Genomic DNA, 12,935 nt, shown 5'->3' with positions numbered 1-12,935 from the left:
ATAGGTTCCAATTGGAAAACCATCAAACTGCGATGGAGGTTCACTTTAATCAGCTTTGCAAAAGTGTCCAAATCACTCACGAGTGGGAATGAAGTGTAATGACCTAGTGGGAGTTTTTTTCAATCCTTATCTTTTCCTTTTGGGCACCTTCACAAAGCCAGACTTGTGTTTATGGCTTTCTGCATGTCATACGGTATTTCGTGATAAACCACCTGCTTTATTTTGCTGCTTTAGCCCGTCACGAAGCCACACGCAATGAAACATCTGGCAGAGCTCTGTTTTCTTTTGTTTGTTTCTGCATACGCACACACAAACAGTTATTAAGCTACACAATCAGTTAAACAGGAGGAGCTCCCTTTGAAACTAAAAATCCCTTCTGTGGTGATTTTCAACTTAAAGCGTTTAAAAAGAGTCTCAATGTCCTGCTACCGCAGAATCAGAGCACATAGGCATTTAAGAAACCTCAGATTAATGTCTATCACCAGAAGCGCCAAAAGTACAGATTTTCTTTACTCAAGCAGAAGTTTTTTTTAACCCGTGTAAAAAAAAAAAAAAAAAACTCCAATAAAAGTTTTTTGCTTGAGTAAAAGTAAAAAAGTACAGGCTCTGAAATTTACTCATAGTAAGAAAGTAAAAAGTAGCTCAAGACTACTAACCATTTTTGTTAAAGGTGACAGAACCTTATGCTATATTAATAAAATAATAAAATATTTGTACAAGAACGTTGCTGGGTGTGTGAGTTGATGAATCTAGTAGTGGTTAGTGATCGAACCCTATGAATGAACATAATGATGGTTAAAACAAATAAACTGGCTTTCTGGCCGTGTTTAACATGTTAAATCTAAAAACCTATCCACTGCCAATCCAATTTATTTCACTAGCCTCCTGCTATTCCAGCAAAAATAAAAAATAACTTGTTCAAAAGCATATAAGTAGATTTTTAAACTGAAGTTCTAAAAAAGGGGGGAAGCATTTTATTCCCTTTTCAACTGCTCATCAGGTAGTCTCCATCACAAGACAGTAATTTTTAAAAGAAAAGTAGGCCGGGGGGGGGGGGGCGTTATTAGGGCCGTTTACAACAATCAGCTGATTTTATCCAGACTATCACGAGGGGGGGGGGGGGGGGAATCCCCACTGAGAAACATCTGTCCTCCCTCCACGAAGTTGTAGTTCACATCAGAGAAATTACACCGTGGGTGATTTTCTGCAGCTTCCCGGGGTTTCTAAAGGCTCAGAGCAGGCAGATCAGACTTTTCCCATCCTCAATCTCCTCCTGAACTTTATCGCTGGAAGTAGCGATCTCGGCCTGTGCAGACAGAACGGCACACAAGAAGGTTGCTAGCGTTCCTCCTATCGCTGTGTAGAACGCCCAGCCAAGTGAACAATTAAATGGTCGAAACGGCAACGCATCGGAGCCACAGTAGAACTTCACCTTCTCTGAACCCCAACCAGCAGGGTACAGCATGAGGCCGACCATCAGTAACAGGCCTGGAGGAAGAGCAGGTGATGATATGAGGGGTTTAGTCATGTCAGAGCTGAAGGTTTGAACAAATCGCAGTGCAGGTGGGAGAATAGTGAGTCAACTTTGCTAAAGACAACACCAATTTTCCAGCTGACGAGCTGATTTGCAATGGGTGGAGAGAACTCCTTTGACCCTCATCCTCAGTGGTGATATCACGTAATTACAGACTACCTACTCAATAAAGCTGGGCAGTCAAACCCGCCTTTGTGATTCATTGCAAAATATACAGTGGTACGATTAATAAACTTGGGGAAGTATGATGAACATCAGATGTTGTAAAGTCAGATGTTGTAACTTGCCAACACAAAAGCAGTACTGACATTCCTTACAGACTATGGCATGATTTCAAAACTGAGCTCGAACAGCCTTGCTTGCACAGACTTGATGCGATAGACGCTATACTGGCATATTAGCATTAGCTCTGGAGCAAGTGATATGCAGCTTCTCAGTTTCTTGAATTTGACCATGATTCAGCACTGCTATTCTTGAAATCAGTTCCTGTAACATACAACATCTAGTATTAATGGTGAATGAACCCAGAAGATTCATGGCAATGAAAGAAAAAAAATAACTTATATTCATGTATTTGTTGTATGTTTGTAGCCTTTCATGGCAAGTCAGCTATGATAAGTTCAAGCCCACTGCAACCCTAAATTCAATAAACAATTATGGATGGAGGGTTGGTGGGCAGGCTTGTTATTTTTCTAAGAGTAAATATACTGAAACTCAGAAACTTTGTGTCTGGACTCAAAAATGAATCTGTCTTGGTTGAGACTGGTCTTTTTAATAAGTCCTTCTGTTCATAATGTTGCTATTTTACTACTTTATTTGACACCTGACTGTGTTATAGTATATTAATTGTTTATTTTTATTGCCATTTGCTGGATTGTGGTATGATTTTTTTTCACTGAGAAAGCATAGGGAATTGTATTTTTTCCCTTGTTTTTAAGTTTCTGTATTTACATTAAAAAAAAAAAAAAAAAAATATATATATATATATATATATATATATATATATATATATATAGTAATTTCTGAAATCAGTTTTCATTGATATTTTGTAAACAGTAGCTAGTATACTCTGGGGTGACCCCTTTCTCTGACTGGTAACTGGTTTTACTCCAGTAACTTTATTATATATGCCCTTTCATACTATAATTAATTTATGTCATAAAATAAAAAACATTTCAATTTAGTGGAAGCTGTCCTCAGAGCATAGTTTACATATATATGAAGGTGGGAGGGGGCACATGATTACTTTCTGTAACATAGATACTAAACACATACATACAGATTAACAATTTACCTGCAACAGCCTGAAGCAGTCCACAGATGTTGAATATGCTCTTCTTCAGGATGCTCTGAAAACACAGGCTGAAGATGGAGATAAAGGCCACACACCCAAGCACTAATGTCCCCGCTGCCAGAAACAGCATGGCAGCCTGCCAGAAACCGCTGGCCACTTCTCCAAATGTCGTGGCATAGGGCCCACAGTTCACCTGCGAGGTCCCAATACGAAGGCAGCGGTTGTAAAGGCCGAGAGATGGCCGGTACTCTGAGTCCACTCCTGCCCTGGTCCTGCTGGTGTCATTCCGAGGCGATCCCAGCAACCAATCCGGGCTCATGAATGCGATGAGCTCAGCAAAGGCCACTACAATGCTGAGTAGGGTCCACAGCATGGAACGGCATGTTACAATAACATGGCACATGGCTTTAGCTCAGAGAAGGTAAAATGATGAAAAACTTAATAAAAATTCTTGAAGCCCTTTAAGCTATTGGAGAGTTTCAGTTCCCTTCCTTAGAAAGAGAAAGGTCTGTTAGGTTCCCTGCGCAGATCCAGATGGGCTGCTGATCTTATCCTCTCAGAGCAGATGTTGTCCCTTCTCTCACCTCTTCTTTGCCTTCTTCCTCTTTGAGGTAATGTTTGGCTTCAGACATCCCAAATGGCGACAGCGCACCAAAATCAGCTTCCTTTAGTCATGATACCGCCTGAACGGCAAGCCTAAATGAACAGAGACACACTGAAGTCAGCAACACAACAAGGACAGGGTGTAAGAAACATCTACAAATGATTCTCCAGCAACTATGAATCATCACGCTCCTCCTTAGGCTTTCCAGATGACAAACAGTGTCCAATTTGTACCCTCTGTCATCAAACATTCATCCTTACCCAAAACCTACTCCCAAAGCGCTACTTTAAAGTCACAAACAGCTTGTTATGAGTGTGTAATAAGGCAAACTTCCCAGTGTGTGCTAGAACAGTCATGATGAATCACAATGCAGAGTTTATTCTGTCCTTGTTTTACTCATGGTAGACATCTGGCTGGTTGATTTTATCTGCAATGGGATAGAAACTGTGTTTTGCCACTAAGCAGGTGTTAGCGCAGAGCAGTACAAAACTCTGTTACAGCATGCCACATTTGACAGAATCAAACAAAAGCCACTTTCAGTATTCACTAAAGTGGGTGGCTCCACATTTTGGATTTGGTAGATTTTATTTTTGGCCAGATGCCTTTCCTGACGCAACCCCCGAGGAATTTGTGTCTCCTCCTGGAATCAAACCATGAATCTTTCACTTGGGAAATGTGTAAACCACTACACTATGGAACCACTGATAGGATCACACAATATAATGTGCCATATCCTCGCCGCTGTCACAGGCAGACACAACATCAATGGGATCCTTCAGTTCACTGCTTAAATTACAGCCTGAATAAATGAATGTACATCAGCATTAGTTACTGGCTTTCATCAAGCTTAGCAAAGCAAAATGCATTTCTTTGTTCTTTATTCAACAGAAATAAAATCTGTGTTCGTGCAATGGGCAGAAGTCCCAACAATCAATGGCACTGTTGCTGCATTATGATTTACTTGCTGTGACCATATTGGCCTCGACGCATCCTTGGTCTTAGGGGAGCAATGAAGTTTCTTGGAAACCCTCTGATGTCATGAACCAGCTACATGATACATACAGAAAAATATGCAGGATGTGTTATCTTCACTATCTTGGCAGATCTCACTGGTAGAGCCAAGGGAAGCCTGTGTCTCTGCATTCCCCCAGACAATCTTTAAAGATTATATTGACCTAAATTATATCCATATAATATATAAATTATTATTTTAATCCATGTCTGCTAGTACGTAGCCACAAACAGAATGCTTTACTTGCAGGTTTTGAGAACCTAAACTCAACAGATATTAATAGCATTTAACCAATGGTGCAGCTTGGTTTTCAAGCTTGGATTTCAAACTAAGAAGCATTTCTTTGAACTGTAAGAGGAAGCCACAGTTGTTCAAACCACAAAACCTCTTGCTGTGAGGCAACAGTGATAACCAAAGCACCACAGTGTTGCCCTGCATTTCACAACTGTATTTCGTGTAACATACTTGTCCCTTTGTAAAAAAAAAAAAAAAAAAACTAAACTAACTAAACCTTCATTCATTTTCTAGTTCTGCAAAAGCAAAGAAAAAAAATTCATCTCTTTTGTACAAAGGGAGTGGGAGATATTTCAGAGATCTCAAAATCTGGAACCATAAAACCAAACGAATATTTTTGGCACAGCTTGGCACCACTGGAGTTAAGACAGAAGGGGTTCTCCCGTCTGTATCAGTTATGAGAAACCATTAGTCAGGCACTTTATAGAGCCATAACTTTCACATAGAAGGGAGGAGAGGCTTGTTTAACTAATAAGAGTCAATGTTATTGCTCTAATTCTTGCTGAATGTGTCATTTTGCCAGTGATGAAAAGTTCAGCACAAAAAAAAAATTAATTAAGAGCTATAAGTCACTCTGGTGACCTGCCAGGAATACTCCAAGCACAGCACCAGGAATCACATAATCAACCCTCCAGCCTCAATTAAAGGCGATAAATCATTACACCACATCTGTCCCGATCCAAGTCATTTCAAGGCAAAACACTTCAGGAATTTCCAGACCAAGTATTATCTGTTACCCCTACACTGAATCACGTGAAGTCAGGATTAACCAGATCATAACAACAAAGTCGAAGCATGACGACATTTGAGTAGCAGGTATGAGATTTGGAACGGTTAAGCCATGATTCAGTTCAGGGGGATTCAGTCATGTCTGCAGTCCCCTGTTGTGTTTGAAAGTCATGACAGGATGTGTTTGTAGTTTGCGCACAAGTCTGCTTTGATTTTACTTGGACGGTGAAGCCGTCTTAAAGATTCCTAGTTAAATCTCATCTCGTCTGCTTGTGCTTGAGCAGAATTTTAGTGCTTCAGGACACTTGAACTTTATTCTCTTACTACTATCTCACACACTAATTAGAGATCACACAAAATTCCAGCTAAAATACACTGTCTACAAATAATTACCCAGAGGGAGGTTAAACAGAGGGAGTGCATTTCAATTACAACTGGGCTGAGTAGAGATGAAGAAGATCCGCCAACATCACTGGTCGTTTTCAGCCCCATAAGGAAATGGCAGAAGTAAACAGGAAGCAAACAGGAAGCATCAGTGTCTGTGCAAATGTTTTAGAGATTCACTCATGCATTGTGAGGATGACCTGTCAAACTACCCATCTAAACACAGTGTGTCTGAATGAGCTGTGAATCCTAATTTCAGGGAATTGTAGCTGTATAGAAAAGACCGAGAACAATATAAGCAGGTATTTGAAGTGTGTTTATGTGTTTGAGGATGGTTTAGGGAGTGCCCTATTCTATTACAGTCCTTGAGATTGTTCCAGGCCTCTTCACACACAATGGCTCCTTATTGTTATCACAGTTTCCATTCTGCAGTCATATCTCACTCACCGCACAGGCAACTTTTTAGCTCTATTTATAGAAATCATTACAATACAGAAATGTCGTTTTTAAGTGCTTGTGCATTGGGAGAAAATCAGTGTGTGTTAATGTGGCTCTTTCAAGCGCACATAACCATGTGCGTACATTTGTTTGCATGAGCTTTTGTTTTCGGCTACACAGTCTGCACTTTTAGTTCCTCTGAGGTTTGAGCCTTCTGTTTGCAGCTGATTATAACCCATCCAGCCTGAGCATGGTGCTCTCTGTTAAGACTACAATGCCCACAAATTAGCAGCTCTGTACAGCGATGGAGCCTACAAAACATACCTCGTCGAGGCAGTCAGCAGGCACCGTGTGATCTCTCTCAGCTACTACAGGAAACCTCTTCACTCACAGCTCGTCTACCGCTCTCTAGTCTCAAAGAGTGCTGTCAGAATTAAGCCTTAAAAGGTTAATGTTACACTTTTATTAGGACCAAGTATTTTGAAGTATTATCTATGCTTGTATTTAACTCAAAATTGTAGAGAGCATACAAATTAATCTGCAAGTAATGAGTTACTTGCAGATTAATTTGTCTGACAAAGTCAAAGAAAAACAAAAAACATCTACAAAACGCCCGTTTCTTTCCGGGGTTACCAAGCTTGGCTGATCAATACTAATACAAGCGCTATATAAATGCAATCCATTATTATTATTATTATTAGTAGTAGTAGTAGTAGTAGTACCAACTTGTTGATAGGCATTTGCATGAGTCTGTGGATGTATGCATGTATATATATATGCACATTCTGTGCATAAGAGTGCTTACTGCAGTATTGTTGAGAGAGCATAAAGGTCACTACATCCTGAAATTGATGAATACTTTCCGCTTGTTTGGTGGTTGTTCTGGGAAACCGCTTGAACAGCACTTCCTCAGCAAGGTCAAGATTTTCTGTGTGTTTATATGAGCACTGGGGAGGAGTATTTTACACTTAACGGCACATCAGACACTCAGAATTATGACTTATTCATAACCCAGTGATCAAGGCGCTGTGGGTGAGAGGCCTTTGCTTCCCTGTTGCTTTTGATAGATACATATCTTGAAACAGCCAGATCTTTGTTACTGCAGCTCTCTCTGTGCTTGTGGAGTCGCTCTCATATGCATCATCCCCAACACCGACAGACCGTGGAGACTCTTTCATGAATCCTCCCTGATGCAGAGTTTGATGTTACGGTAGATATGCAACAGGATGAAAGATGTTCAGCGGTAATGTGGTTCTGAATCTGATCTCGACCTGCTTTATCCCACGCTGCTCTCCTGTCCTGACACAAACCAAGCCTGCTGCACAGCATTACAAGCATGTAGAGAGGGCCCCGAGCCAACTTACACACAGCCTTCTAATACTTCATTCAACAGGCCAACATGAACAGTCTCCTTGCTGCTATGAGACAAACTTTCTCTCATGGAATTTACAAAAAAATGCAGTCTGTGGGCCAACAGCCAGCCATGTGGACCACAGGTTAGGCATGAAACCTGTTGTCCAAGCAGTTTGTATGCCCAGTAAAGTTTCTACTAATGAAACGAAATGTCCGTTTGACTCCATGCCCCAGATAAAACAGCAGATACATATGTGGGTCAGTCAGCTAGCCGTTAGAGGAAGCCGCTGAGGAGTTAATTGGTCTGAGATATCAGCAACAGTGCTGGTATCGTGCCAAGGTGCTGAGGTAATGAGTGCAGGCCACTGTAGTCTGTTCTGAAGGGTGAAAAGTGAATGAGGACTGAAAGTGGGTGGTTAAGAGATCTAAAGCATGCTGACCCAGATTATTTGGTAAAGGGAGGATAGACACAGCCATTAAAATGGGAAACAAAGTCCATTCATTGAAGATGTGAGAGACGATGAAAATGCTATTGTTTTTCTGTGATGTTTAGAAAAGCATGTTTGAGCTGGTAGATCAGCCGCCCATATCAGATGAACCCCCATTAATTTGGATAGAGATCCCCCAGTAGCAAATTTTTCATAACCTAAACGATAAGTCGAGCTCTGCTCTGCGCTGCTCATCTGGAAGTAAGGGCCTCATAAAAGGCTGACTCACTATCTTTAGGGCAACACAAGGGCTCATACAATATGTGAACAGCAAGCACACTCAAATGATAAAACGTTCTGTCTGCATCATCACAAATTAGGAAAATGAAAAATAAATATGATACTAAAGCAGTTTGATGCCAGTCAGAGTTGGATGGGATCAAACGTGTCCTTCTACCATAAAAGAATGCAAGCCGCTGAGCTCAATATGACATAAGTGAGAATGGAGCAATGCATCCACCACCAACGCTGGAAAAAAAATATATTAACCGCATGTCTTTATTTTCCAATTAATTCCAGTACATTATTAATAAAAGCTTCTTGGTGCTTCATCAAGACTCATCATCACTTGTGGCCTTCAGTGTAGACTTGTAAACTTTTATCACTGCTCATTTTTATCTGCTGAACAAAAACACATCAACGCCACGCTCTCTTCACCTCCAACAAACTTGTGAAACCAAGACCATGTTTACCATCGCAAATGTCAGCTGTTTAAAAAAAAAAAATTAAGAATGAAAAATAAGAGGAGATGTTGCAAACAGAATTAATACGTTTTACCCAGTCCTTTGATTGCCATACCTAAAAACTTATAGCCTCAGGGAATTAACCATCCACCTTACTGCAGTGTGTGCTTCAACAAGAGAGCAGAGAGCACCCAAGAGTGAGTCACACAAGGCATACCAAGCATAAAAGACAATAAGTGCAAAGATAAGTTTGATTTCTTTGGTTTACTTGCTCAATTGTCCCAGATATTATGAAACAAGAGCTGTTCTCAACAAGAATTCTCTCTTGCTAACCATAACCATGTGAGCTGCTGCTTTTGCTGCCCTCCATAAAGAGCGGAATGAAAGAGCTGCAGCAGGAGAACATGTTTCCCATGGATAGGCATTTACCACAATTTGTGTCTCATAACGTCTGCCACTGAGTGATGGCCACCATCAAATGCATGTTTAGCGCTCCAGAGTGAGTTAGATTTATTTTGCAGGCCCAGATTAAACACAATAAAACATTTCAAGCTGCAGAAGACTTTTACCGCTGATGAACAAATGCCAGCAGTTCTAACTTTCATATACAACCACTGGACCTAAGGTTTCGATGACAATAGAGGGGCCCAAAAATGTAAACAATAAGTCAACAGCGAGAAGCCCTCCAACATCATGCCATAACAATAGATCCCACTTCACTGACAAACAAACACAAATACACAATCATAAACGGTCCCAGCCTGTGCTCACTCAACCTGGCTATAATCGCATCAAAAAAAACACATGACTTCCCCACAGAAAAGTATCAGCCAGGCTCATTTGTGCGCATGTGTGTGTGTGTGGATGTGCCAAAAAACAGAAGAAAAATCAGCCATCTTCATCTGGTAGAATTCAACTCAACAAAGGCAACACAAAGCCATGCCGACCCCCCCTTACTCACTCTACCTCTCCAAGACATGCCACCGTTGGCCCAGAATGCACTTCTTCACTCTCAAAAACAGGTCGCCATGGCCCCTAACCTATTCAATCTGTGCAACACCCCGGCCTCTCGCTCCCCATGCAAACTCTGTTGTAGCCTCACAGTTTGTGATGCACAAAGTCAGTAAGTGACCCTCACATTTCACTTACACAAAGACATGCACGACGCGGGCTGGCTCTACCCCTTCGGCCGTCCCGCTCTCCAGTTTGTTTCTGAAAGGATGATTGACGTACACACAATCTATTCCTTTCTTTTCTATTTTTTCCTTTCCTTAAAAGATCATAAGAGCTTCAGCATGTTAATTAGATTTGCATTCTATAAAACTACTATAAACACTAATATATCCATTTGGAAAGGATTTAAATACTAAAATCCCTTCAAATCCTTGTTTGTACATGTATATGACATTTCCTCTCACTGCATTCACACTCTGAGATTTACATTCAGTTAGCAATAAGAAATGTATCAAAACACACGGACGAAAACAATAATTACAAGGAGGTAAAAACTAAAAAGGCCACACAACTATGTTAGTCTATGAAAAGAGTTCCATAAATAATTTGAGTATCCAGCTGTGGCTGCCTCTAAAGGTTTACATATCAAAGAATGCATGAAGGACAGTTTACAATCACACTCAGTAGAGAACAGGAGCCTCCCAGAAGGAAGCAAAATCTAAAGGACAGCAACAATGAAGAACTGTGACAGGATATAATAATGGTTTTATCTACAATAATTAGAAGTCTGTCAATCGTGACCCTGACTCAACACTTATGTTAAAAACTAGTTTTATCACAGCCTGATAAAAACCTCAATAAATAAATATGACTTACGATATTTCCTGCATTCACTAGAAGCACAGCTTGTGTTTTCACCACTGGAAAAAAAAAAAAAAAGACATCTCCCTTGGCTATCATCAGCACATTGCTCCATTCAATGACACCTAACAAGTTTGCACTTGTCAAAACTCACTTATAGGAAAAGAGGGCAGGCTAGAGCAATCACACTGAAGGAAATTACGGCAGAACTACATAATCTTTTAAAAGGTCACTGGAATTTGTTGAACATTGTACGTGTAAGTGCAGAAAATGCAGTACTGATCATTCGATATGAGTCACAATGAGAAGTCCTCACTGAAAGTTAGTCATAACTCACTTTTGTCATTATTATTGCTAAAGTTTGTTCTTGATGTCAGCTTGAGTAAACACTGCAGATGTTTCTTGATTTGTTTGGTTTATGATGTAGCACCACTTCCCCTGACAGTGCAACAGTGTGTCAGGCAGAGAGAATATTACTCCCTGGGTGGCTTTCCAAAGATGGACCTCCACCCTTGCACCGCACTTCAAGGACACGGAGTTGTGGTGGAAAGGGAAGGGGACAAAGGGCTGCTGTGCGGACATGTGCGAAATACAGATAAAGATGTGAAAACCATTAAAATATTGACGTTTTCAACCGCTGCCGCATGCTGTACCAGAACACGGAGCCAGCTGCAAGTGCAGATAGCTCACTCTTTGAATAAATGCGGTCTTAACGCACAATCCTCCAAGAAGTCTTAAAGTGGCAACATGCCTGTGTATTACAACTCAGCGAAGCATGCGAACTCCAAAAACGTACAGCTGCGAATAATCAATGAAAAGCTTTCCGACGAAAGAAATCAGCTGACACATGAACGTTAGGCTGAGCAGCGATTGATTTACAGCTGTGCTTTAACGGTATTTTCAGCAGTGAGATTCACATCTGCCGGCCAAAAGCTGTGTCATTGCTACAAACTCTTCTACTTACCGAAGTCGAAAAGCGGAGAAGTTTTGAAACACTGCTTCGTTTCCCGGGGCAGCCCAGCTTTCCAAGCACTCATTCACTCCTTTCTTCGGGACTCTCTCCTTCTCCCTCCCACAAACCCGCCCCCGCTACCATCTGACGCCATCCTTTCTCCCCCCCCGTTTACGCCCCTCTCTCGCCTCCCCCTCTCGCTCCCATCCCCCACCCCCGCCGTGTGCCACAGAGAAAGTAGCGATGATTAGAAAGAAAATTACTATTTCCTGGATGTTCTTATTCTCAGCTCTTCTCAGAACGATCTACGCGCTCCTTTTTTGTCTGTGCAATGAAATTCAGTTTTTTAAATCTTAATGGGCACTGCTAAAAACACAGTCAAAAAAACAGTTAAAAACAGTTAAAAACACATAAGTGTATCTCGCCACATAAATCAGTGTGCAGGTGTGAAATAAAAGCTGTGTAGCAAAATAATCGGGATTTACATCGAATCTACAGACATATCAGTGACCCATCATACTGCTTATATTTAGGTGAGATATCATTTTACATAATGTTATTTTACTGGGATAATTGATTAATTATGTTCAGTCTGACCAATGAAATAGTCCTGGATAAATATCATCATTTTGAAAAAACAATTTTGCCTCACATGCACCTTTCATGCTTTTTATGTTGAGGTCAACATACGTTTGAGTAATCCATGTGAGCCAAAAGCCTTTTTTTGGTGTTGCCTCTGTATGATGTTACAAAAACAGAGCAATATACCTAATATTGGCCTCACAGACACACAGCTCTGGCTGTGATTACAGCAGCAGCTGTTCAAAGCTTTTGTTTATGAGGAGGGGCCAATAAGAAGAAAAAAAGAGAGCTCCTAAAGTGGTTTAAGACAGGATGAGAGGATAAGCTGGGTGGCAGCACTGAGGCTGAGTATGAAAGAAATAAGGAATTATTAAAAAGGGAAACTATATGGAGCTGTACATGAGAATAAGAAGTTCTCCTTAAAAAGCTGACAACAGATAAACATTTTGCTTGTGATGACTTGAGATTTGGATTTTGACTTTAACGCAACAGTTCAGCAACAACATATCGTCCTGAAACCAGTTTGCCAAATATGGAGCTAAAACCAGTAGCTTTTATGAGACCACAATAACTGTTTTAATCATTTTATCAAATATTTCTTTAAATGCATAACATTATTACCAAAATCTTTAAGGAGTAAGGGTGAGCTGAAGGCAGCTGGACTCCTTTTAGGTTCTTGTATATGTTTTCTTCAAGCTTTTTCTGAGTTGAAGATGCCGTTCAGATAAGAGACTAAACATCTTCAACAACCTGAAAGAAGTTTAGTTGACTTT

General features: G+C 40.6%; 1 protein-coding gene across 1 annotated transcript; it reads right to left on the bottom strand.

Moving 5' to 3' along the window:
* Window positions 1-571: 571 nt before the first annotated feature.
* LOC102793454 (LHFPL tetraspan subfamily member 2a protein-like) lies at window positions 572-11,704 on the bottom strand. The gene is made up of 3 exons (XM_006789896.3): window positions 11,593-11,704; window positions 2,829-3,524; window positions 572-1,488 (listed from the first exon to the last, which is right to left on the bottom strand). The coding sequence occupies exons 2-3, from the start codon at window positions 3,229-3,231 to the stop codon at window positions 1,232-1,234; spliced, it is 660 nt and encodes a 219-aa protein (XP_006789959.1). The 5' UTR covers window positions 3,232-3,524; window positions 11,593-11,704; the 3' UTR covers window positions 572-1,231.
* Window positions 11,705-12,935: the final 1,231 nt, after the last annotated feature.

Source organism: Neolamprologus brichardi, chromosome 12 (assembly GCF_056152115.1).
Source record: "Neolamprologus brichardi isolate AB-2024 chromosome 12, ASM5615211v1, whole genome shotgun sequence".
Taxonomy (NCBI): Eukaryota; Metazoa; Chordata; class Actinopteri; order Cichliformes; family Cichlidae; genus Neolamprologus; species Neolamprologus brichardi.
Note: the sequence above shows the minus strand (reverse complement) of the source record. Positions and strands in the feature narration are given on the sequence as shown.

Bases quoted from the DNA above. Each gene is read 5' to 3' on its own strand.
- LOC102793454 (XM_006789896.3), bottom strand. From the start codon at position 3,231: ATGTGCCATGTTATTGTAACATGCCGTTCCATGCTGTGGACCCTACTC. The intron at 1,489-2,828 runs GTAAATTGTTAA...CTCTTCCTCCAG, and splicing joins ACTGCTTCAGGCTGTTGCAG to GCCTGTTACTGATGGTCGGC.